A 27,991-nucleotide genomic window follows, 5' to 3' on the forward strand; every position below is an offset into this window, starting at 1 on the left:
TTAGCTGTCAGCATATTCTCCTAATGTGCACTTCCTCCATTTTCTATTTTCTTTACATAGAGAAACACAAAAATTTATATAATTTTAAGGAAGAATACAGACAAAGAGACATCCTTTCTAAACATAACATACAGACACATTCAGAACAACTAAAGAATAGGGGAAGCATCCATGTGTATGCTTGTGTTTCTTTTAGGTCAAGAGACAGTTTAGAGAAAGAAGTTGCATTTTCCATGTTCCCTTACATTTCAGATAGAAGAAGCATCAGTGGATACTAGATAAAAATCATAGGAAGCAATAGAAACTATGTGCCTGTTGTTTGCACTCTTCTTTAATCCATATGCCATGTGAAGTACTATTTCCAAATAAATTATTGAAGAGAAGGATTATGTGGAGCTTTGAGGTTTAATGATGTGGCCAAAGTCAGACAGCTGACTAGTGTTTGGTACATATTGTTCACAATAAATATTTGTTGAACCAGTGAATGGACGATGTGTTATTTCATCCAAACAAAATGATGATGGCAGATTTGAATTTTTAATATCTAATAGATCAATATTCTAATCTAATACTCTGTTAGCTCTGTTTACAGATAGTATCCCCAGCAAATGCTATCCCTCTCCAGTTTTCTTGATGATTAAATCCTCACATCCCAGGGAACATGACAGCTGGCTGCTTGCACACACTGACTTAGCAATCATTTATTTCCCTGCTTGGAATCTCCTATGGGAGGAAAAGTAGGTTGAAAAAGCATTGTGGTCATATTAATTGTTGTATAATTACTAAAAATAATCTACCCATCCTGTGCACATAGGATAAATATATTTGGGGAGCTAGAAGTCAAGTGATGATCATGTTTCACATACCTTGAAACAAACAGTTTTTAAGTCCAGAGGTTGCTGGCAGTGCTGGCCATAGTTAGAGTGGAAGGGGTGCTTCTTTGAAGGAAACAAGGACATGAAGAAAAAGACTGAACCACATAGACTCTACAACATAGGATACCTGCTTTCACACTGGGCTGCTTTGGGATGGGTTTAGGTGGAAACTAAAGAAGTACTTACCCTTCTACTTGAGCAGACTAGCTAGGATCAGGGATTTCTTTCCCAGCTTACCATGTATTATGTCCCTGCAGAGGTAAATTGCAATATCTATTTCTATGATGATACGCTTCCTCTCTTTTGGAATAAAGCTTTGGAATTCATTTGGACTAGTTCAGAATGACTTGGTGAAGGACAAAGCTATGTTTACATGATTTTATAAGGAAGCATGGTTTAGCTAAGAATATCAATGATTAACCAATATCTAAGAGGAGTAAATTAGTGTTGTCCCTTTATATAATCAAAAATTCATTTACACACATACACACACACCCACAGACACACATGAGACAGATATAACTTAGTTGTTTTATTTAAGACTGGCAGATTTCTTCTATGTGATTCCATTGCTCCCCTTCTATTTTTATGGCCTAACTCTGCATCGTTAACACTTGAGATTATCTAAGGCTTTATTGAACATATCTCTGGTCAGATGCCCTGTAATTATTCTCAAATGTTGTGGCAAAAGTGAATTTAGATATCACCCCACAAATGAAGTTCGTCCAATGTTCATATGTTCTACTTTGGATGACAGAGAGCTAAACATGATAAAGTGTTGTCTGGTCTGTGATTATGTCTAATGATTTTAAGCTCGGAGAAGGGAATTAATTAATACCAGACACGACTCTCCTTTAAGGTCAAGGCAGCTCTGAGACAGGTTCTTGTACACAGCTTAGAATCACTAAGAGGCTGGAGTTAGGAAGAATATACTAATATCCATGTGTTTATTTTTAAGTCATATTCCAGGAACATTCCTTGAAATAATTTCCTTTAGGTGAAAGCATGAAGACCATAATTTCTCTTTTTGAGAAAGACTGTATTAAAAAAGAGTTTCAATGATAATTGCAGGGACTCTATCTAAGCACCCTAATGGCTAGCACTGTGGTCATCTCAGATAGTTGTTCAAAAAACATGGTATAGATGAACCAAGAAACAGACAGTTCACTCAAGATTGAGCATGGTAAGAATGTGGTCTTCTTACAGAAGTGGTGTGAACCTATATATCACATAGCATATATATCAATGCTACCTCAATAAAAAATAATAACATTAAGAAAAAGAAAGAAAATGGGCTTATTTAGGAGGATTTAAATGCTGGTCAATTTCAAATTCATATCCTAGGAGATTCTGTAACTTACCCCCCCCCCAATCCCTGAGGATTTTATGTTTGATAAATAGATGGTTGGGGCCTCTATGGTGGCTACAGCACTATCACCCCTATGGCCTGAGTCTGATCCCTGAGCAGGGAGCTGACCCACATGGCACAGCAGACCTCTCCTGTCTCGCCCGCTGCTTCCCTCAGCAGTGTATTTCAGTAGATCCTCCTGTTCTGCTCCCCACTCTGTATCTGGTGAATCCTCTTACCTGCCTGACCTCTACCCTACACTCCAGTTTTTCTACACAAAGAAAACAAATGAAAAATAGGTGGCTCAAAGAAGCTTTAAATATGCATTTGCATTCTCTTCTCATGTTCTATATATATCACAACTGATCATCTGATTATTTGGACCCTGCTGACATTGCTAATAACAGGCCAGGGACACAAGGTTATACCCACAAGTGCTGCTTAAGTTCACAGCACCAACCTGTCCTCTCGAGACCTTGTATCTCCCCTTCCAGAAGCAGTGACCTCTCACTGGGAGGGAATCAAAGGGAGAAAAGTAACATTTACTGATCTTCTACCATGTGCTATTATTACTTTCTTAGTTACCATGTGAAGTGGGTGTTGTGATCCTCACTGTTACACAAGGGATATAAAAGCTCTGGGCAAATTCATTTCTGGAACCTACCCAGGTAGTAAAAGTCCTGGTTTCCTGACCACATCTGTTTGATTTCAAGCTCTGCTGCATTAGACTTTCTATCTCCTAATAGGGAAGACTAGGAATAAAACAGTAAAAAGTCAATGAGTTCAGGGGGAAAAAAGCAACAGAGAGGCTCTAAACATTTTGATGCCCTCATTTAGATTTATGTTTATTTTTACTTTATTTTTTTGTTTTCTTGTTTTGTTTTAATTTTCTATTTTATATATATTTTACATCATCTTTCATTTTTGCACAATGTATGCATTTTTACTTTATTAAATAGATATTTATTGATCACCTTACTCTCAGGGCCTCAGTGATGTATGAAGCAGATAAGGCCCTGACTTCATGAAGCTTACAGAACAGTTAGAGTTGTCAGCACATATAATTGTGTTCTAAATATATTAATGGAAAATTTTCTTATTTATTGTCCATAGTACTCTGAAGAAAACATGTAAGGGGATGCAATAGTTGATCTTTTTATTGTTATTGTTATTTGAAGGATGGGGCTGATTTTGTGAAAGGGGAAGTGGATGAAAATAACAACATTCTGGAATAATGAGGATGATTGGTTTAGATAAATACAAATAGTGATAATTCCATAATATTGGAAAAGAATAATCTAAAATAAAGCAATCCATAAAGAATTATCAGTCTCAAGAGAATGTCATTTTATAAAAGCTTTGGGGACTTTATTTGGTAAAACCCTGAATAAGAGGACATTTTCATTGTCAGTTTCGCTCTGTAGACCTATATTTATTCTGCTATAGTTAGAAAATTTGATGGTTACAATATGAGAATGCATATTTCTTACCATACAAATGTAATATATATTTATAAGTAAATGAATTTTTCAAACTCTTATTTATGTGGTACTGTGCTTTGAAAAGTTGAAAAAGACTCAGATTTTGAGGTCTCAAAGGCGGGGACTAGAAATGTGTCTACATAAATAAAGCCAAAAAAATTAATGATTTAAGAATAAGAGTCACTTTACAATTTGTGATTATGTGTAATTTCCCATTCAAAATCTTAAATGTCATCATTTTATTAGAAGCTAAGCTGTTTTATTTGACCACAAGGAGAAGAAATGTGGAATTCAGTAAATTAGTGAGTTTAGTGCTAGTAAGGTTAACAGGGTTGAACCGGCTGGTAAATGTAAGCATAGCCATAATTAGATAGATTTTTTTTATATATATATCTGGAGAGTTTCTTTAAAAGTAGTTTCTATGTGCGGTAAAATTTTATTGTGTGTGACAGAGTACTATTGGAACTTGCCTTTCCATCCCATTAACTTTAATAATGTTGCTGTGGTATTATCGATCTTAAAAGCTACCTTTGCACTTTGACACCTGTGGATCTCTTTAAGTCAGGAACTGAGATTGCCTGTTTAATGACAATATATTCAAGAGCTAGAAGTGAAAATTCTAATAATAATAATGATTATATACAATGAAACAAAACACACACTTGATTTCCTCGCTCTCTTCCTCATCAGAGTATAAATTAGCGACTCCAGACACAAATCATCATAGCAGAAAACACAATGAAGTCAGCCGTGGATTATAACCCAAACACATTTAGTAACTGAAAGAGTTGGGGTCAAACTAACCCTGTCCTCAGTTCCTCCCTTGCAAAACCCAGTCAAGGAAAGATGTAGTTCCATAAAGTTCTTCTAGGATTAACTTTACTCTTTGTGATTTCAGTCATGTCATTTGAGGGTATTTGTTTGTTTGTTTGTTTGTTTGTTTTCATTTTCTTCCCTCAGGTGTAGATCCTATAGTTCTCCCACCACCATGGCACCCATGAACCATCACCATAGTCCCTTGTGCTCTTCCCTCTCCTCTTCTTTTTTATTTTTAAGTTTTTTTTTTAAGATTTATTTATTTTTATACAAGAACTGGGGTACAGATCAAAAGCGCAGGAGGGTGAGAGAATTCATCAGAGCCAGAGCAGGGAGCAAAGCAGGCAGAAGGACCAAAGTACACTGCTGAGGGGAGCAGTGGGCGAGACAGGAGAGGTCTGCTGCGCCATGTGGGTATGTCTCTGGCTGGCGGGGAATCGAACCAGCGCTGCAGAGGCTGCAGACAGCTTCACAGCATGGCATTCAACCACTGCGCCACTGGGGAGGCCCTTCCCTCTCCTGTTCTGACCCCTCTCCCCCCACCCCTTGCTGTGTACCTCAAATCTATGGTCATCTTGCAAGTTTGTCTTTTTCCTTACTGTTTATATTTCACCTATAAGCAAACTATTTAATATTTTTCTTTTTCCTGCTGATTTTATTTCATTGATCATAATCCTTTCCAGCTCCATCCATTTGCTACAAATGGCATGAGTTTATCTTTTTTGATTGATCATTAGTATCCTATTGTGTCTATAGACCACGTCTTCTTGATCCATTCACCTATTTTGGGGGCGCATTTAGGTTATTTCCATATTGTTCCTATTGTCATTTGAGTTTTAATAACTCAGTATCCAAGTAGCATTGTCAAAAACTGTGCATTCTACTAATTACATGAAGTCATAGTTTAAAAAATCTTTCCCTTATGAAGTAAATGAACATGGTTAGTTAATAACTGAGTGTCCAGAAAATGTAAAGGTGCAACCAGTTGTGTGTTTTTTCTCACTACATGTGCACATAGCTATAGTTGTTGCACAGTCATTAGAAGGAAACAAACCCATTTTCTCCTCTTTCCATTTTTTATCCCTATTTCATGTTTTATACCAATTTGTGGTAATAAAATATTAGAATTGTCATAATGAAATCTATTCTGAGAAGACACCACTTTCTATCACTTTTGAAAATAGATATGGGGGAAAACACGTTTAAAAACAGCATTTGTCTTATTTACATTTCACATGAACTTTAAAGCAATGTGCCTCCTACACACTGGGAAATAGTTATTGAAGAGTGTCATCTGAAGTAACAGGAAAATGTGCTGAAAGGAAGCAAAAAGACAAACAAAAATTCTGTGCTGCATATAAACATTTATTTATAACAAAACTAAGCCTCTTAGTGGTCACTGTATTTCTGAAAGAAACAGCAATTCAAGATGGAGACAGTGTGTTTAGACTTTCCCAGGAGACAGCGGGGTGTGTGAAGTCCAGAATATGAACTTGAAATTAGAATCAGCTCTAACTTCGTACTAACATTCCCTAATTGGTGGCCATCGCTAAGATATATCATATCCCTTAGACTCCATTTGTGTCTTGAATATGAGTGATCAGAGCTACTTGTTCAGGTTCTCCTAAGGTTCAGACTGAGAAAACATAGTAGGAGTGTCCAGCACATAATTTCTACTCAACAACTTGAGATCCCTTACCTGCTTAAAGTAGAATTTTCAATAACTCAAACACCTTGTCCTGGAGTTTTACCTTTTCATATTCATGCCAACTGAAAATTGTTAGCAACATAGGTCACTGGCTTGAAAACGAATTTGGCTAGAAAATTGAGATCTGTGTACATGTGTGACAGAACGAAAACCACCCAGATTATTTTGGTGGAACAGCCCCTGGAATGCAGGAGGGGACAACCCAGCTGTCTGTTCAGAACTCTGTTTAATGGGGAAATGGAATTTGCTGAGTCAGTTTCCACCCCACCCCTAGTAGGTCCTGGTTTCTGCATATTTGTTCCACTACTCCTGGTTCTTACATTGACAAAGGAATGTCTTCCTCTGTGCTGACTGCTAACACCTGTCTCTGAGTCAATTCGCCGCATTTTTTTCCATGCAACCATTTCAATAAATGTCAAGGTGCTGAATTTTTACATGTGCAAATATTTATGTAAGAGTGAGAATAAGCACAACAGTAATTTGATCCTAAGGTATTCAGAATGTTTCACAGGCATAAATTAATTATACCAGGCAGCTCCCTGTTAAGTAGAACAGTGTTGCTTAGGTTCTTGAATATTCTGTGGACACAGTGCTTCACCAAAGAGGTGGAGAATGAAGGAGGTGGGAGGGGGGAGTTGAGCTCTAATTAGACCTTCATGTATCTTCACAAGAAGTCTGCTGGTGGGAATTTAGCTGCATGCATTTTCTTTTAGATGGGATTCCTCATAGACTCACATGTCAAAAAAGGATTCTTGTTCAGATTTTGAATCTTTGAAAAATAATACAATTTGTTGAGAGGCTTCTATGAGTCAGGCACAGTTCTAGGGACTGGGTAAACATCCATAAGCCAGATCAGTCAGTTTATTTATTGTCTTTCTGCTCCCACTAGCATACCTGTGGGCAGAGGCTCTGATGGCTGCGTAGGGAAGACTAGGAATACCACCGAGAGTGGTGATTATTCTGTAAAGCCTGGTCAGAGAAGCCTCGCTAACAATTTGACATTTGAGGAGACATTACAATGCTGTCTTTATAAATGAAATGACTTGAAGACAGAAGTTACTTGCTCACGATCATGCTGTGTGTGGTGTTGCTCTGGATGTAATAGGTGTTGAGATTATAAATTTTAGACTCTTGTAAATGGCTTCATGGATATCACTATTCTCTGGTCTTACTATTTGTATTAAAGTGTTCATGGGATGAAACTATCATGGGGTTAATTGTGCATTTTCAGTGAAAAGCCTACTTTTATAAGAAAAGACAATGCTAAAGCCTTGGAGAGCAGAAGTTGACAAACAGGGGCAGATCAGTAAGATGCTCATCTAAAAACAAAAGTACACAAACAAATTTGGGGCATCAGTATGTTATGCTAGAGTGATGCTTCAAATGACAGCAGGTTGTAAAGTAAGACTGGATGGATTTGCAATTTAGCAGGTGGTTTTGTGTCCCTGCTGTAGCTGTTGGATTGTGAGCTGGTCTACACCAGAGCACCGTATCTCACGAGTCTCCAACCCTTAGTAGAGTGTCCATCTCCTCCCAGGTGCTCTGTCAAAGGGCATGAATTTTTTTAAGATTTAATTTATGCATACAAGAACCAGGGTGTAAGCCAGAGGTGTGGGGGATGAGAGGATTCACCAGAGAGAGTGAGGAGCAGAACAGGCACATCTACTGAAATACACTGCTGAGGGAAGCAGTGGGTGAGACAGGAGAGGTCTGCTGTGCCATGTGGGTAGCTCCCTGGCAGGCTGGGGGATCAAATTCATGCTGCAGAGGCTATGGATAGCTTCACAGTGCTGTGCTTAACCCTTTGCACCATTAGGGAGGCCCCAATGGCCATGCATTTGAATCACATTATCCAAGCTTTTGCAGAGATGAGAAGTTAAAGAGGGTGGGAAATGGTGGCAAAGCTTCTTTTTTCTTGCCCTGCTGTGAATGTACTAAGGAGTCTGAGGTGGATTTGGAATCTTTTGATACAGTTAGTTGCAGAATGGAAGACTGCTAAGGACAAAAGAAAGAAATGTTGATTTCCCTAGTCATCTTCCTAACTTCTTTGGATTTTAACACAAATGGACCCCTGGAATTCTCTCATAGTAACAGATCATTTGCCTACAGGATGATAGTGAGACTTTTGAATTGTTATTGATCTCTAGATATATAAAACATAAAAGCAACAAACATAATTTTACTCTTTGGGACCATCCAATGATCAGGCAAGTAGTAAGATCAGGGCCAATGGCATCTACTTATCTTGAACCCCTTTGGGAACTGCACTTGACAACAAGCTCTAGAAAAAGAAAAACGAAAAAGAGATAATAATTAGTACATGGTCTCTCAATCTGTGATACAGTATGTATTTTTTTAAAAGATTTATTTATGCATACAGGAACTGGGGTGCAGGCAGTGGTGTGGGGTTATGAGAGGATTCACAAGACACTGAGTGGAGAACAGAACAGGCAGAAATCCACTGCTGAGGGGAGCAGCAGGCGAGACAGGAGAGTTCTGCTGCGCTGTGTGGGAAGCTTCTTGGCTGGCCGGGGATCAAACTCATGCTGCAGTGGCTGCAAATAGCTTCAGAGTGCTGTGTCTTAACCCCTTGTGCCACCAGGGAGGCCCAAGTATTTTTTTTTTTTTAATTATTGAATGTCACTTTGGTTTATTTCATCATATAGGTTTCAGGTATATATCATTAGACATCAATATTTGTATACAGTACATTAAGCTCACCACTAAAATTCCAAATCTACCCTTCACCATACAGTTGACCAAATTTACCCCATCGCTTTCTCTTTGCCTTCTGGTAACGGCTAGTGTGATCTTGTCTAAAAGTTTATTTCTGTGTTATTTTATTCATTGGTCTTCTTTGTGAAACTGTATGAGAGAAATCGTATGGTGTTTGTCTTTCTCTGTCTGATTTATTTTCACTAAGTAGAATATCCTCTGTGTCATCTATGTTGTTGTGAATGGAAGGATCTAGTCTTGCTTTTTAATAAGTGAGTAGTATTCCATTGTGTGTGTGTACCACATTTATATGTGTTTCATAGATATGTTTCACATATCTTGATGTGTTTCCTGGATTTTCAAGAAATAGACATTTTAAATATACATTTAACTATTTCTTAGACATACTGGGCACATAGCCTATTAGCATCCATAAAGAGAAATATGAGAACTGTTGTTGGAAAATGCTGGATTCCAGCATCATTTACTAGCAGTGTGACTGTAAGTGAATTAGCTATTATGCAGTAGTTTGAAAGAGTAAGAAAATCTTCCAGTCAACCTCATACACATTTCTCTGATTTAATTATTTGATCATTTTAGAAACAAAGGGTTAATGGTCATCATTCAAGACAGCACAATCGTGATAAGAGAGGATGAATGACTTGACGAGGTACCCAACAGAAATGCCAGATTTGAAAACCAGTTTATTCATTTATCCTAGTCTAAAAATGTTTTTCTATATCACATGACTTCTCTTAAATATGTCCCTTTGTGCACACACAGAAGTTACTTCTAGAGATGGTATCTTACGCAACATTTCATTGCATAAAATGATGTGTATATAATAAGTGTAGGCTTTTCAAGATTAGTGTCTTGCATTCTTTCTATTGTGACAAGGTCAACATACAAACATAGATAAACATAAATCTCAGGTTCTGTAATTACTAAGAGCAATTGAGAGTTGGAGGAACCAGATTTCACCCACGTAGGGTATGTCAGCTGGAGGGAATCTCATGCAAAATCTCATGCAAGTCAAGTGCTTAGAAAATAGTAGGTAATTTGAGTGTCTATAGAATTTCATTGAAGGAAGCAGACATACAGAGAAGGTGTAACTTAAATATTCACTCATTCATGCAATCACACACCAAATATATTTTCTTGTAAGATGTGTCCTAAAGTTGGTGGAATGAAGACATTCGTGAGGACAGTATATACAGCAATGAAAGGAGGAGAGATTAGAACATGGCAGGAGCTTGATAAGAATCAAGATGGAAAATGGAGAAGGAGTCATATTATTTTTAAAAATCCCGAAGAGGAATGGGAAGATGTACTTACGTGTTACAATTTTTAATTTTAATATAGAGAATAAAAATCATAAGCCACTTAATGTATTTGAAGAAACAGAGCTCTGATGTATTTTGACATCTGTCACTAAGGGAACAATAGATCCATAAAAATCTGCTTGTACTAACCCTCTGTATGGTAACTCTCTATTAACTAGAATATTTCCTTCACTTTCCATTCTGACTGGATTTGCCTCCAGTTTGCCTCCTAGGAAGGTCAGGCAGTCTCTTGTTTACACAAGTCTAATTACCTCTGTCCTGGAGGGACACAGGAATTCCTTCCCTTATATGCTTGCCTCTCTAACTCAGGGTGTCATCACAGTGGATTTCAATATCCACAAATATCCTGGGCTAATCCTAGTTAAATGTGATCTATGTAGATGAGAACCACTGACAAGGATTAGCTCTCTCTCGGAGGCGGCGTACGTCTGTCTCATTTATTTTCTGCAAGGTAAATACTCCTCTTGTGGCTTTACAAACAAAAAAGCTGGAGTTCAGAAAACCAGAGTTGTGAGCTGGGGCATCCTATTTCAAGGAGCATTGTGCATTGCAGTGCTGTCCCCTGCTTTCAAACGTGGAATGTAAGGCTCGTGAAGTTAGTCTCTATCTGTCTTCACTGCATCCTTAGCACCAGAACAGGGTTGATATAGAGTTGGGCTTCTTGGACATACATCTCTGACATAAGAGATTTCTTCCTTTCCAGTTAGTTAGCCATTCTCCCTCTTCTTCTTATTCTGTGCAAAATAGAGCCCAGGGCATTTTGTATGACCCATCAAAAAATGGGAGCTGAAAGGTGTTGACTATATGGGTGCAAATATGTTGGTGGGGGAAAAAAATTCTTTCAATATAAAAGAATAAATTAAGGACCTCCCTGGTGGTGCAGTGGTTAAAGTCTCAGCGCTATCAGGCTATCCCCAGCCATTGCCACATGAGTTCGATCCCCAGCCAAGGAGCTGACCCACAAGGCACAGCATACGTCCCCTTACCTGCTGCTCCCCTCAGCAATGTATTTCAGTAGATCTGCCTGTTCTGCTCCCCACTCTGTCTCTGGTGAATCCTCTCACTCCCCTGAACCTCAGGCCTACAGCCCAGTTCTTATATGCATAAATGAATAAAATGAATCTTTAAAAAAAGAATAAATTATATAGAAGCCCATGATAACATGCCAGAACTAAAATGAGGGGAGAGTCTGATGCCGATGGAGCAAAGCTGACGAGACCTCTTATACAGTCACTCACCTAGTTAAGAGGAAACCAGGCAGCAGCATTGTCTGAGAAGAGGTATGAGGGGAGGAGGAGGTGAATTCTATTTTGAGAGATAATGTAAAAGAGAGAAGAGAAGTCACTCTGCTGAGAAGAAAGAGCCAGCAGCCCCATAGATGTATGTAGGAGGATTTCAGAAACGCAACTTGTGAAATGCAACAAGGAAGTTGAGGAGGGTGTGGCTGGAAAGGCACAAGGGAGGGGTGAGGAGACTGTCCAGGGCCACTTGTGAGGTCTGCGCCCTTCGAATAGTGCACACGTCAAGTGGTTGTGATTTGAAGTGATTCGTATATGTAGTGCCTCTAGGTACTTGAATACTTTTGTACATGTCAGTGTTTTGCAAAGGTCTTTGACTAACAAGGAAAAAGACGTGGAAGCTTGTCTGGGGTAGGAAACCCCATACTATTTCTTTCTCACCCAGTCTCTTTCTTTGATTCTTGCTTTGAGGAAACTGGAGCACATTTGTTAGGTATATTTGATACCCAGTGTGGCAGCTGCTGTAATGAAAGAGGACCCGCCCCATCCTGGACAAAACCCTCCCGCAGAAGCAGTCTGATGATCTCTGCCCTGTGCAAGGGCAACAGAAGCAGATTGTTGCTGCCCATCACAGAAGCCTTGGGTTGGGGGTTTATCATTAGGAAATTTACCCAGGAACATGCAAAAATCATCCATGTTGTTAAACATGCAATGATCCTTGGGGCAAAGGCATGATTTTTTTTTTAAAGATTTATTTATGCATACAAGAACTGGGCGACAGGCCAAAGGTGTGGGGGTGAGAGGATTTACCAAAGAGAGTGGGAAGCAGAACAGGCAGACTGACTGAAATACACTGCTGAGGGGAGCAGAGGGCATTTCAGGAGAGGTCTGCTGAGCCATGTGGGTAGCTCCATGGCTGGCTGGGAGATTGAACTTGTGCTGCAGAGGCTGCAGAAAGCTTCACAGTCCTTTGCTTAACCCCTTGCGTCACCAGGGAGGCCCAGCAAAGGCATGATTTATTAGCCAGAAGTTTCTCTGAAAAATTGAAGTTGAGGATTTGGTTAATTTCGGAAATTATAGTAGTGTCTTACCTATTCTGTATTTTATAGATACTTCAAATCAGGATTAGTGGGTCAGTGGATATTCCCTGAGGGAAGAGAGGTCACTGAGGTGGTTTAGCACCTCTGGGTTAGAATTTTATGGCACTAAAAGAGGAAGAGCAGTGACTCTCTTTTGAGGCTAATGGGCAAGTTTAGCAAGCAGTGTACTCTGAAGTTAATGGCTAGTAATCATCTAGAACTTCCAAAGTATAAGAGAGACAATTAGGTGTAATGGGAAGTGCAAAGAGGAACATTCAAGCTGTTAATGGCTTAACCATGTTGAAATGCACCGAATATAAATAATTTAGCCCAGATGACAAAAGGTGATGTTTCTTCACCTTTTAGTGAGAACTGTAATAGTGACCTACCTGGATGTGAAATGTAAAGATGAGGTCATGGTGATAATAATTATAGACATCATGCAGGTGAATATGTACTCTTTGTTAATTGCTTCTCTGAGCAACATCTGAGCTCACAGACTTCGGACCTGTGTAGATTCTGGCACAAAGGAGACTAAACAAGATATGAAACATTATTATTTTATTGTTATTGAGCTTTACAATCATCTAGCAATAATGTATTTCTAGAGGTAGTTAGTATAGTGGTGGTGATCAGCTAATTACTATTTTATTATTGCTAAAATATTTTACATGCATTATTTTCCACAATAATTATCTTAAGAAAACAAGAAATTATGGGGTAAACACTCACTCTTTGTAACAGAAAACAGGGATCCTGCATGCCCCCAAATCCATGAATGGATCAAAAAGGTTTGCCTTATTATACAATGGATTATTACTCAGCCATTAAAAAGAAAAATTCATGCCATTTACAGCAACATGGATGGAGCTGGAAGGGATTATGCTAGCTGAAATAAGTCACAAGGAAAGAAAATACCAGATGGTCTCACTTAAATGTGGAATATAGAGAAACCAAACAAAAGGTCAAGAAAAAATCAAAAGTAGCAAGCTGACCATAGAACTGAGACATACAACAAAGGAGGGGGAGCAAGAGGGGTTAAAATAGGTGAGGGAAGAGCACAGGGAATATGGTGATGGTTCATGGGTGATATGGTAGTGGGAAAACTGTGGGGACTACATTGATGTAAGAAAAAAAATAATGGAAAAAGCAAACAGGGATTCAAAGATGTCAAGAAATTTTCCCAGGTTATTTATAACACTTGCAAGTAGAAGGGCCAGACATCACACTCAATGTCTGATATCAAATTCTGGGCTCTTAACACACCATGTTCTTCTTGTCCATATTGGCAAGCTGTGATCAATGTGACATGCATCTGATGAAGATCTAGGGCCAAAAGTTCCTTTGAGGCACAAGCAGAATCAGGGCCTTTTACCACGTGGGGAGTTACTTCATTTTATTTAGGCTCAGATCTCAAGCCTAGTTCCATTTCTCCAGAGCTGTGTTTGATCTACTCTCCTACGCTGCCATCCTCATTTGCTTAAGTTCTGAATTGCTGGGAGAAAGCATCCAATTTTTTAGCGACTTTCACTTTGCTTTTTTAAACCACCCATACTTATTATACGTATAATTAGTTATTGGAATTATGGCTTAAGGAAAGAATAGCACCATCATGTTCTTCACAGAAATAATTCCACTTGATTGAGGAGTCCCTGCAAGTGTTTTCATTTAGGGGAAAAGAAATTTCACCTTAATTCTGAATAGGAATAATTGCAAGTATTTCAGTGTAACTCAAAATTGGCAATTTAAGTAGCATCAGTTATTGGCTAGCCATGTGTTAATGTTGTAAATGGTGGTCTGTGCAGAGTTATTTAATAGGGAAATCCAGGAGCTACAGAAGCAACAGTCCATACTTGAAATCACTATGCACCCTGTGTGTAAAAAAACAGAGAAGGGCTGCCTTTGTTAATTCACGTACAACTATTTCATATGTTGTTCCATATGGATATGGATAGAGACATAGCAATGATCCACGCAGTGGGGTAATTAAGAAGTTATAGTTATTTAGTCAAAGAATATACAGCATTATGACAGGAAATTCACATGTAAGGAGCAATTTATGCACATTGTGACACTTGAATGATCCTCAATGGTCTGATTTAGAGCTTTCAAGCCCGCTCTTCTCTAGCAACAGTTTTCAAATACAAATGGGAAGGGTCACATAGTGGTTAATATATAAAATCCATATGAAAGAAGTCACGTCTGTCATACAGATTCATGTTAAGATGGTGTGATAGCACTGGAGAAGATTGTTGGACCAATATCTTACTAAACACTATATGCAGATTTTTTTGGCAAAAGGAACATATATTATTAATATTTCATATCTATGATTCTAGAGACTCAGATGTGGGTCATCGCTTGACCCCAGTCTGCGTGACCTTCCCTAAGACCTTTCTTAATGCTGAATCACATCCTAAATCCCTAATATTCACATGATCATACATTTTCAAATCTGAAAAATGAGCTAAATTTCCCAATGAATGTTGTGGCAATATGTGGATGTCATATTTCTATAGTCACAGAAAGAAATAAATAATAACAAAACTTCAATAATAGAAAGAGCAGATTATCATTGGCTAAGCACATAGATCAAAGCAACTGATTTCTCATGAATTCATATTCAATGAGTTAAAGTCATGAAATGTTACAAGGATACATAGCCCATTGGTACCACCTCCCATTTTTTTACCAAATAATCCTAAGAATATCTGAAATATTAGACCACTGTCCTGCAAATGTACACTGAGACATTTAATCAATAACTCTAATATTTGTTATGAAATGGATAAAACATCTAGAGAAATGATTAGAAGTCCTGGGATCTTTATTTATTTATTTATTTGATAGAGGCATGTTTTATTTATTTATTTGTTTGTTTGTTTTGTTTATACATTCACTGGGTACAGTCAGAAGTGCGGGAGGGTGAGAGAATTCACCAGTCAGAGCGGGGAGCAGAGCAGGCAGAAGGACCGAAGTACACTGCTGAGGGGAGCAGCAGGCGGCAGGAGAGGTCTGCGCGCCATGTGAGACCCTCCTCCGGTGGCCGGGGAGCAGCTGGGGATCGAACTGGCGCCACAGAGGCCGCGGACAGCTTTACAGCCCAGCGCTCAACTGCTGCGCCACCGGGGAGGCCCGGATCTTTATTTTTTTAAATATTTATTTATGCATATAAGAACTGGGGTATAGGCCAGAGGTGTGGAGGTGTGAGGATTCACCAGAGACAGAATGGGGAACAGAACAGGCAGATTGATTGAAATACACTGCTGAGGGGAGCAGCGGGCGAGTCAGGAGAGGTCTGCTGTGTCATGTGGGTAGCTCCCTGGCCGGGAATCAAACCCGTGCTGCAGTGGCTGCAGATAGCTTCATAGGTTGCACCTTAACACCTTGCGCCAACAGCGAAGCCCAGCCCTGGGTTCTTTAAACTGAAAAAACACACACTCACCTCCCTGGCATCTCCTTATGTGCCAAATGTTTCCCATGGCAGATTATAACCAGCATGACCCCAAATTATTTCTTTTGCAATGGTATGCAACAAACCTCCTCTGAGCCTTTGAAGGCACAAAGACTTGGGTTTGAATCTTGACCCCCTCCAGCTCCACTTAATGACTCTGTGGTTTTATCATAGTACCTGGTCCCTGGAGACATGAAATTCATGTCTTACAAGCTCCAGTTGCGAGACCCCAAAGCTGGTAGAAACAACTTCAGTTACCATTTTTTTTTCTTGTCTCTCTTCCTCCTCCTACATTCCCTTCTACCGTCTCTCTTCCCCTTCGTATCATGTTTTTTCCCTTGGCATTTGTTGAGTAACAGTTATGTGCCACATACTGTATTCAGTTCTGGACAAAGTTGAATGGGACATGGTTTCTGTCCACAGCAATTTACTATCAGGATAGGTTGAAATAATAGAGGAAAAGAAATGGTGAACTTGAGAAAAAACACACCAGTAAATGCTATGAGGAAGTTCCTTGCAGAGGTCCCCTTTCAATAGAAACAGAGTAATTAGTTTACCTGAGAAGGTTTCTTGGCTTTGCAGCACCAGAACAAGGCCTGAAAGGATGAACGGAATTTTAAGAGGGTCTACAAAAGGTGTTTTAAACAGCACTACCCTCACAAAGTGGTGGAGACTCCAAAGTATGTGGAATGTCTAAGAAAAACATCATATTGTGAACATTTTGCAATATGTGCTGTTAAAAGATAAACTGAGGCATTGTAACAATTGTAAGAATTTATTTGAGCAATAGACTCAAATGGGCCAGCATCCAATCTAGCTTGCAGGAGGGAGCTCCTCCGAGCTGTGGAAAATGAAAGACTTTGACAGGTAGAAGGGAGCAGTACAAGGAAGTTATACTAGATTAAAAAAAAAAGTGAGTTGGTTATTGCGGTGGTAATTTTCTTGAAGGGATGGCAGGGGTCCATCAAGGAGAGTAGCTAAAGAGTGCTGATTCCTGATTGAGTGATTCCATTTCTTGGAGAGCTGAAACTGTAATTAAATTAAGTTTCCTTTGCTAATGTAGGGTTTAGCATGAGCAACTCCATCTTGAGGCTGTTGTATTGTTCTTCACAGTACAAATATTGAATCATTATTCTGTATGCCTGAAACTAACATTATATGTCATTTGTATCTAAATTTTTTAAAAGACATGTAGTATGTAGAATGTAGTAAAAGATGAGTTTGGGGGCCTCCCTGGTGGCGCAGGTGGTTGAGCACAGCGCTGTGAAGCTGTTAGCCGCCTCTTCAGTTCTGGTTCGATCCCCGCCTGCCTCGGAGCAACCCACATTGCGAGCAGACCTTTCCTGTCTTGCCCGCTGCTCCACTCAGCAGTGTATTTTGTCAGTCTACCTGTTCTGTTCCCGGCTCTGTCTCTGATGAATCCTCTCAACCTCCCACACATCTGGCCTGTACCCCGGTTCTTGTATAAAATAAATCTTTAAAAAAAAAAAAGATGAGTTTGGGTGGAAATTATGTAAAGATTTGGATGCAAACTTTTTTGTGGTTACTTGGAAATCACTATCAGTTTTGCAGTTGATGGTGGATTTTATCTCTTTTAGCATCACTGAATTTAATCTTTATTAAATTTTTATTAATAAAAAATTATCAGTATAAAAATTTATTGTCACTATACTGAGTATATTCAGTAATACCTCAATTGTATATGCATATATACAAGTATGCATATGTATACATTTATAAAAATGTAATTATTAAAATATATTTGTGACTACATATACACATATGGATGTACTTTTAAAAATAAATATAAAATATGTATATATTATCATATATTTCTGCATGTGTATCTACACTTTTATATCTACAGATAATATATAAAGTCATCCATTTCACTTTTTTACCTCTTGGAATAATGTCAAGATAAGCTCTTTTTTAGTACTTACTTTAGTACAACATTCTGGCCACGAGATTGGTAAAAGTCAGGGAGTTTTGGTGATCTCCCTGTGATCACATGACTGATAATACTTTTACATAGTAAGTTCTCATCTCTCAAACCCCAGAGCCCATTTTCTAACAGATACATGTTACACTCCGTATGAAGAATGTAGGGAGATACAAGGTTGGGGAGGGGGTCTGTAGGGGAGCAGGAATCTCTTGTTCCTTTATAAAGATACATCAAGTTATATTTATTTGTAATCTCTGCCAAATTTGTATAAGCACTTTACAATGCAGAATAATCTTGATATACATCATTTTAAAAATAAAATTTAAAAACTATTATGATTTATGTTGCTACATAATTATTTTTTTTGTGGGACCCTCGCCGGTGGCCGGGGAATGAACCCACCCTATAGAGGCTGCTGGCAGCCTCGCAGCCCAGCGCTCAACCACTGTGCCACTAGGGGAGGCCCAGTTGCTACATAATTTTTAACATCTGCTTAAATAATATTGGATGTCTTTGATCTCCATAACTGTACCCACTAAGTTATCATTTCCCTACTGCTGCATATTTTAGTTGGTTGCCTTTTAAAAAGTAATATAAAAAAAAAAAGTGAACACCTTAATCTGAAGATTTGAGGGACCGGAGGAAAGCAAAATTCATGATTTCCTTGAAATAAGCTCTCAGTTTTAAAACTACTATATCAGATGATACCGTCAAACTTGATGTCTGCTGCATTTAACCAATTTGCTTTACAATTATATTGTTGAATTTTCCAAGTGCACTGTGTCCAAATCTAGAGAATTTCATCTACCCATCTCACCATCCATCCATCCATCCATCCACCCACCCACCTTATTCATAAGTTATCAGAAATACTGGGAGATTTTTTTGAACTCTATGGAGGGCTGAACAGTTTTCTAATGTATTTAGATGTTTCACTTTCTTTTTTGTGATATGTCTATGCAGGTTTGGCACTGCTATGAAGCTGTTACTGAGTGCTAAGGTGGGCAAGTGCTGATTTATATCCTGTGTCCCTCATATCTGGCGTCAGGAGTACAAATCCACAGTTGGCAAAAAATATGGAGGCAATATATGACCCCCAAAATAACTTATCCTGGTAAATTTGTACCACTTCGCCTCCTTAGTAAAAGACCCTTTTTCACAGATAGTAAAATGATAATTGCATATTGGATTGGCAAGAGTTTGGGGGGAATAACAAAGCCAGTGGTTTCATAACCAGGATAATGTGTTCGACAAGTCTTATTCAAAAAAGAAGTCTAGCACAGCATTTTATATCAACTGCAATCTTTGAACGGCACAATCTGGGAGACCCGCAAAGAGTGAATTACAGTAATCAGCCTTCAAAATGACAAAGGAGTTAATCAGCAACTCCTTGCCTTTCTCCTAAAGCCTCTCAATCTGGTGATATCACAGAAATTATAAAAAGAAGTCTTCGTGACAGATACAAAATGCTTCTCAAATGATAACACCAAAGACAATGGGAAGAAAAAAAAACACAAGTTTAAAATTTTTGAGATGACTGAAACTGGATTCTAATCAAAAGTACTCCCTGGATGATGAGACATGAGGAACAGCTGTTTAGCACTTAGGAAGAATTTAGGCCAGTCTAGGATTTAAATTCTTAAACTTCTGCACCAGGGAAATCTCCATGTGATTGAATAAAGTTAAGATAAAACCATGTCTTTTAAATACAGGAGAATTGAGCATATCAGCCTATTCACAGCAAGGTAATGAATGCCAGTTTTAGAGCAAGATATACTTCCCCGCCCTTAGTCTCCTCCCAGGGTTCAACTCCAATCCCATCCCTTCTCGCTCCAATCCCCAGTGCCAGGTTCACAATCTCCATTGAATTTAATTCGTGGAGAATGGACTGTTCTCATTAATTGAATTTTTTGATTAGATTAGATTTCTGAAATGAAGTTCCAGGGAAACTCTTATAAAATGTAATTGTTTACATTCCCTCTTCTGAGTCTACTCTGCAGTTAATGTTATTGAGAATCTACCAGGACAGGCTCATCCTCCTGAACACCAATTGTGCTTTTTTTGGTCTCAAAATGTTAGAATCCCCATTTTCAGGGAATGCTTGTCCCAGAATGTTCTGTCATTTACCCAAGGGTAACAAGTTAAGGAGTTGAAATCTAAACCTTAGATTCTATTCCTGAGTTGAAAATTTAGAGAAGTCACATACAAAAAAGTATACTATTTCTTTGCTGTGTAATGCCACGTCACATCCTGAAATGTCCATGCTTAAAAAAAATTTAAAAACTTCATTAATTTTATTTTTGTGCATGTATGAGGTTATCAAATACCTGCCTCAAGGAGTTTTGTTAACTACCCCATGATAAAGCATTTTGTCACATGGCTTGCCATAATAGCAAAATACTAACTTGTTGCCCAATTGGTGTAATGGAAATTTAAATGTAATATTTAAGCTTCTGAACACATGGCTGGGCTTTGAGAGTATCTGATTGGAAGCCAGAGGGGAGGTAAGTGCTGCTTTTGCTTGACCACTGTGAAAAAAAGGACATAATTCATGTTTTGAGCAATGGGAAGCTATTTAAAATTAGCTCCATCAAAAGGTGTTTTAAATTAGTTTATTTTGGTAAAAGGGACATAGGGACCTCCCATCTGTGGTTTTAGAATCAAAGTTAAAAATGCATTTAGCTGAGGATTTAGACACTTTTTATTATTTCATAGGTCAAAATTTTTGACTTCTCAAATCTGAGAGGGAAAATAACCTAATTACTAAATTTTCTGCTTCATGTTAGGTGATATTGAATAGCAAAGTATATTTTATTAAATATAGAGGTTCTCTCTTATCTACAAAAAGGAAAAAACAAAACAGCCTGAAGCTACTAGTGCTTGGGAGAATATGTGAGCCAAATTCAGGGGAGAAGTAGAAAGAACTTTTAAGGCAGTTTTTAAGCTTCTATTTTAGGCGTTTATCAACAGCTTGCAGTATCTATGCAAGTGAAATGATCTGCCTTTGGAATAGGAATTTTAAAAAGTCAAGTAACAAGTATAGATATGCCCCAACACAAAGAAAAAAAAATGGAAAGGTCAAGGGCATTTGTGGTTTTTCCTATTCTGCCTTTCTAGCTGCAAGGTTGCAGGAAAAATGTTCCAGAAATTCTATCTTGGATTTTCTAATGAGTTGCTGCTAGTTGTGAGGTTGAGACTAGAGGCAGTAGGCTCAGGAAAAGCAGAAATTGTTCATTATACAGTTTGTACTGAAGCCAATTAAGTGCTGCATGCCCTAAAGAAATCTTGGAGAGGCTCCCTGCTTAACTTAGAACTCAGGAAACGTGCTCGAATATTGTATAAAAAGAGGAAATGCATTGACTCCCAGATGTGCAACTTCCCAGCTGGGTCATCTTGAGCAACACACTTGCCTGGAGTAGGCATTACTACGTTCTCATTTTACAGGTAAGGATATCAGAACCTGCTCTGAATCTCAAGAAGTGATTCAACTGGTACATGTTTTTTTTTTTTTTTTTATTGAAGTGTGTTTGACCTGTAGATGTCTGTGTAAGAACATGCTGGAAACATGTTTAACGTCAGTATCCTAACCATATTTTCTAGGGTCCTGGCAGGAATGGGGTGATTGAGGAGCTTTTAATGAAGGGAATATTGTCCAAAGTATGACCAGGTTAAGACTGTGAATCAAGGGATAGTGAAGCACCCTGAGATTAGCAACAGCAGTACCACCATCACCCCTAGACCTTAAGGAGCAAGGAATGGTGCAGGTACTGGATATTAAAGGTTTGCTGGAGCAATGCCCCATGATAATAAACATAGAGTGGCTAATCTTGTGATTGAGATGTTTGAGGCATCTTACCCTCGTCCATTCTTATAATCTCCTAGAGTGCAAAAGTAGAACAGTTCTTTGAGCAGTCCACAATGGCCACCTTCCCATACCAAGAGCAGGTGGAGAATGGGGGAGAGTGGGTCTGGAGGAGGAGTTGGAGAATATCACTCTAACTTCCACCCAGATTAACACTAAATAACTTGTTATGGGAAAGGCAAAAGGGAAAGATAAACAGCAGAGTTGGGTAGCTACTGTGTGCTTGCAAAGAACGTTGCATGAATGAGCTCACATAATCTTAGGAGTACCCACAATGAGAGGCTAATTATTATCTCTGTTTGAATATTGAGCCCTGATGGGTTGAATAAATTATTAATGTCAGTCACAGAGCTAGTAAGTGTACGAATAACATGAAACACCAAAGTTGAATGATGTCAGTATGATGGAGCATTTATCCAGGCACCTGATTGTGTCCGTCACATAGTCGTAGATTGTGTGAAGTTGTGTATCTATATAGTGATGGCATAAACTTTCTGTAGTGGCTTTCTTGAAACCCACACAGTTCTTGTCTTGTTTGGTCAGTAAAGCTCTACAGCATGATATTTCACTTAGACTCTGATACAACACACACATACAGACATTACACACACAAATAGACATTTCTCAGATATGCTATTTTTATTTAGGTCTCAAAACTATTTCAATTTCAAGTGTCTGGGAGATATCACAGTCTTTTTTTAACTTATACTTAACAACTTATACTTAACTTATATTCCCACTATATATATGGTAAATATATACACACACATATACATTCATACATACATACATACATACGTGAGAATATTACATACCAATTTTCTCTGTCTCTGAGGAAACTGTAAAAATTTCTTTCATTCAAGTAAGCTGAGAGAATTCATGGGTAAACCTCAACCCATTAATTTCTGTGAGAAAAGTTACAGCCTTCCTTGAGGATGTAGATCCATTTTTTCTGACTGTCAGAGGTTCTGTGTCCAATTCCAAAGTCCAGTGGATGTTTTTAATTTATGTTGACCTTAGAATGTCATGATATCTAAACTTTTAAATACTCCTGTCAATATCACTAGGTTAAGGCAATTCTCTAATCTTTCCTTCTAGAATTGGGTCTATTCTGGTTTATGAAAAATACCTGAGCATCCAAGGGGGATTGATTCCTGACTCCCCATGGACATAAAACCTATGGATGCTTAAATCTTACCTAAAAATTGATACCATTTGCACATAAGCTACACACATCCAATTGTACACCTTAAATCATCTCTAGGCTAGGTATAATGCCTAAAATAATGTGAATACTATGTGTAGTTATTATATTGCATTGTCTAGGGAATAACAAAGAACTCTGTACATGTTCACTGCAAACATATTCATTGCAGGTCTAAGTACATAGTCTTCATTTTATTTATTTTAAAATTTTTTTAAAGATTTATTTATTCATGCATGCAAGAACTGGGGTACAGGCCGGAGGTGTGGGGGATGAGAGGTCTGCTGCGCCATATGGGGAGCTCCCTGGCCGGGAATTGAACTCATGCTGCAGTGGCTGTGGATAGCTTCATAGGTGGTGTCTTAACCCCTTGTACCACCTGGGAGGCCCCAGAGTGTCCATTTTAGACCTGTGGTTGGTTGAACCCAGGCTTGGGGAGCCAATAGTTAGGGAGCATCAACTGTGTTTGCATAGCAAAGGACCCATCTTGGCATCTTACCCTGCTAATCATGAGGTCTTCTTTGTGCTGTTGTTGCTTTTTTTTCTCATGGGCTATCTTTCCCCTCAACAGCATCTCACAATGGTACAGATCTGTGATTGTTATATTTCATTTCTCTTCTGTTTTTGCTTATAACCATCTAAGTATGATCTGTTGAGTTCTATTACATGATCAAATCCTTAAACAAGCCGTTGTATTGAAAATAGTTTTATGTTGCTATCAGTATTTACAAATAAGCAGGGTTATCCAACTCCCTCAATGGGAAGCTCTGATATAAAAATGGTTTCAAGGTCTAATAAATTGCATAAGAACTCACAGCTCTTCCCAGACACGGCTTCCTCCCTGCGTGGATTAGATTTCTCTGGGCACTCTTGCGCCTCACCTGCTACTCAAGTGATTCAGGGACTTGAACTTGCAAACCTTTTTACAGATAGATGATTTAATTAGAGTGTATGGGTCCAAAAATCCGGATTACAACTTCAGAGTAGCTGAGAAAATGGCTCATTCTCAATTTGAACTGAACATTTACAACGTCCCTGGGGTGAGAAGTGAGAGGGAATTGATCTTTTTTTTTAATGCATAAGAATATTTTTGTTTTGGTATTATTTGCTTATTTATTTATTAGATGCAACAATGGTTTATACTGTCAGTATAAATCCTGGCTTTTATTTGGGCCAGAGATGTAACATTACAATTTATTTTTTTATTAACAGTCTTTTAGAAATATGGGGTTGGGGCATCTGAGGATATAGAGTTTATTAAAAATGCAATATTCAGAAAAATAGAGTATCATCATAATAAAATATCTGATAGTTGTTTGAAGTGAAAATCTTAAGGGGCTACCCTATTCATTGCTAGGAAAATGCCTGTTAACTCATTATACATTCATAAATGAACGTTTATGCAGCTATAGGAAGTATTGTAAAGTTGAACCTCTCTCTGTGCTATCAAGATCTCAAAGATATCCATTGTGTGAGAAAAGAAAGTCCTAGAACAATGCTTCTATAATGATTATATTTGTGGTTGAATTTCTTTAAAAAAAAAAGATTATTTATGCAAACAAGAGCTGGGGTGTAGGCCAGAGGTGCAGGGGGTGAGAGGATTCACCAGAGACAGAGTGGGGAACAGAACATGTGGATTGACTCAAATACACTACTGAGGGGAGCAGCAGGAGAGACAAGAGAGGTGTGCTGCACCATTTGGGTAGCTCCTTGGTTGGGGATCGAACTCATGTTGCAGAGGCTGCAGATAGCTTCAGAGTACTGATGCTTAACCCCTTGTGCCACCAGGGAGGCCCCTGTGGTTGAATTTTATTTGCTTAGTTCATGCACATTTGTGTGGCCTGGGTATTATGCGCACTTCTAATTGTTATTAATATTTGTCTATGAAGAGTGGGGTGAGGATAGGGAAAGGATTAAAAGAAGATTTTCAAAATAACTTCAGGAGTATCTAAGCAAATTTTGAATCTTTAACAAGAATATTAAATTACTCGTGAAACAAAGACAGGTAAAAATCTCGAAAATATGGCAACATAAAACAACATTTTAGCACTAACAATTTCATGTTCTTTTGTATGGTCATATGTGTTATCCCCCCTTTTCTATATTTTCCAATTTTTCTAAGATTTTTACTACATTTACAATGGAAAAAAATCACTAAATAATTAAAGGACAAATATAGTTGAATAGTAACTTAGGATTTAAGATGCTTGACTATATTAATTCTGATTAGTGTTTTATTCATCTGAGTTGATTCTAATAATGCATTTCTTTCTTTCCTCTAATGTATTTGTGAACTTCAGAATAATTTGTCTTTGACCTCAGCGCCTTCAAGCTATTTCTGTATTTACTCCTCTTGATGGGGAATGGGAGTAGGTGATAAATTGTAAGATTCTTTCACTTCCAGGGTTTTCCTGGGTAGGTGCGGCTGTGTTATGATTTATACTTTAATTTTGTAGGCAAGAGTATGCCATTCAGTTTACTTTCTAATGTATATTTTTGCATGTTCATTTTGATACATTATAAAAAGTAATTTTGCAAGTTATCAGTTAATGTCTGTGACAAAAATCTTTCTCAGAGTTGGCATCACAGATGCACACTAGTTAAGTGTCAAAGTAAAACAGAAAATTATCTGAGTGGAGACGTGATGTATGCACGTGTGTGTGTGTGTGTGTGTGTGTTTGCGATTCACATCATGATTGCTAAATGAGCTACCAGCCTGAAAGTCATTCTCCCATTTCTCCCCCTCAGCAATTATAAAAACTGCCCTTCCGAACATGGACAGAGAAGCCAAGGAGGAGTATCTGGTCGTTATCCAAGCCAAAGATATGGGAGGGCATTCTGGTGGCCTGTCTGGGACCACGACACTCACGGTGACCCTTACCGACGTGAATGACAATCCTCCAAAATTTGCCCAAAGTAAGTGAATTCCCTGCTCTGAGAGCTAAGGATCTGAGTGTGATGATTTCATTTGAATTTATATTCTGGTTTTCAGTGTCATCCAAAAGCTTGATCATAATCATTGATGATGGGCATATTACACACGGAGTGTAGCAATGTATACAACAACCCTCCTGTCATTTGAGTACTAAATGCATCTCCATTTTACAGATTTCCAAGATGTTCAGGCAATTTTCAAATATCAAGCTTGCAGTTAATGAGTGGAATTGAGAATGAGCTTGTCTGGCTGCCAGTCACATGCCGATTTCTCTATTCTATGGTACCTCCCATGAAGAAAACTTGAGACAATGATTAAAACGCAGTGCAGACATTGCTCTGTCAATCATCCCACTTGGTGGATAAAAGAAACTAGATCTTCTGTGTCTGAAGTGCAGATATGTAGCACGCTTACTGCAAAACATGTGCTCCTCCCTGGGAGGGGCAGGAGGAGGGATACATCAATGCTCACTGACTCCCATTCCCTCCTGAAGCCCTTGCTCTGACTCAGAAACCTGTGGACTGTGTTCTCAGCAGCTGCCATCAATGAATCAGGGAGTCAATCATTAATTGCCAACTTCCCTGTACTCTTAGAGAACACTCATCTGCTTGGTACTGTCCAAGTAATCTGATATAGAAGCTGATTTAGGAAAATCTTTCTGATATGGAGATTCCTGATTTGAGATGTGATATGTGGAGATTAGCTGGAACAAAGTGAAACCATTGCAACTGGAGGGGAAAAGTTGTCCAAAAAAGGACTGACCTGAATGAGAAATGAAGGCATTTCATGGCAGCTGGACCACACAGTTTGGGGAGTTCATTCAGGCAGACCTTAGCTATCCTTGGATTTTTAATACCATGGTCTTTATCTTAAGATCTCTGGATAGTCAGTAAAGGTTCATAAATTATAAGTTAAGTAGTAGGAGTGAAACCTGGTCTTCTTCCAGTGTCATCTCCACATGGCAGTCAGCTGGGGGGGGTGGGATTTTGCCATCATTCATGTGAAAGGTGAACATCATGCAAGGTGGTTGCCATAGAAGTGGAGAAAAGTATACACATGTGATAGACATTCGTGAGTGAATAGGGACATGAATCTAAGGAGAGATTGCATTTTTTCAGCCAAGGAGGTAAGTTATCATATTGCTGACTTGAAAAATTGGATGTGTGCAGTGATAATTGCTGAAATAAGAAATGCCACAGGGTATTTTTTTTAATTTTTTAAATTTTATATATTTTACATCATTTTTCATTTTTGCACAATGTATGCATTTTCATCTTGGTTACAGTCCCCATACAATTCCCACCCCCCATGTTTTGATCCTACTCCTACCCCCCCACCCCCCTGTAGTGGTTTATAGTTGCTTGTTGATTTTGATTTTTACTTTATTATAAAAAGAAAGAAAAAAGAGGGGGTAGGGAGAGAGAGAAAAAAAGAGAGAGGGAGAGGAGAGAAAAGATGAACATAGAGAGAGGGGAGGAAGAGAAAGGGAGAAGATGAGAGAGATGGGCTTGAAAATGACATGTTTGAAGCATCTTTGAGGTTTCATCTGCAGAAATATCAAGGTAGAAAGAAAAGATTAATTTTCATTTAGAATTTTCACATCTGGCCATTCATAAATCAGTAAACCAGACAACAATGCAGTTCTTTTTAAACAAAATTACTGAAATGGGGACTACCATTTCTCTCTTCTTTTCCCCAACTCTTATATCTCCTTTTTAGTTAAAATTACAGTTAATGCTCTAATATGTATCCCTTCTTTATTAGAAAATGATTGTTTCAATTTGCCAATGGCAAATGAGTTTCAAAAGTGTTCCCTTGGGCCTCCCCAGTGGCCCAGCGGTTGAGCGCTGGGTTGCAAGGCTGACCGCAGCCTCTGCAGCGCTGGTTCAATCCCCGGCTGCTCCCCAGCCACCGGAGGAGGGTCCTGCATGGCGTGCAGACCTCTCCTGCCACGCCGCTCCCCTCAGCAGTGTATTTTGTCAGTCTGC

At 38.6% G+C, this 27,991-nt stretch overlaps 1 protein-coding gene across 1 annotated transcript in view; it reads left to right on the plus strand.

Annotated features, from left to right (window-relative positions):
- Positions 1 to 27,991, plus strand: part of CDH8 (cadherin 8) — a gene marked incomplete at its 3' end in the record, with an annotated part of 355,245 nt that overhangs the window by 176,424 nt on the left and 150,830 nt on the right. Inside the window, exon 4 of the mRNA XM_084256775.1 lies at positions 25,817 to 25,984. Coding sequence (XP_084112901.1) covers positions 25,817 to 25,984 — 168 coding nt within the window. The remainder of the gene's footprint in view (positions 1 to 25,816; positions 25,985 to 27,991) is intronic.

The sequence above is a fragment of the Talpa europaea genome (genome assembly GCF_964194135.1).
Source record: "Talpa europaea genome assembly, chromosome: 16".
NCBI classification, from domain to species: Eukaryota; Metazoa; Chordata; class Mammalia; order Eulipotyphla; family Talpidae; genus Talpa; species Talpa europaea.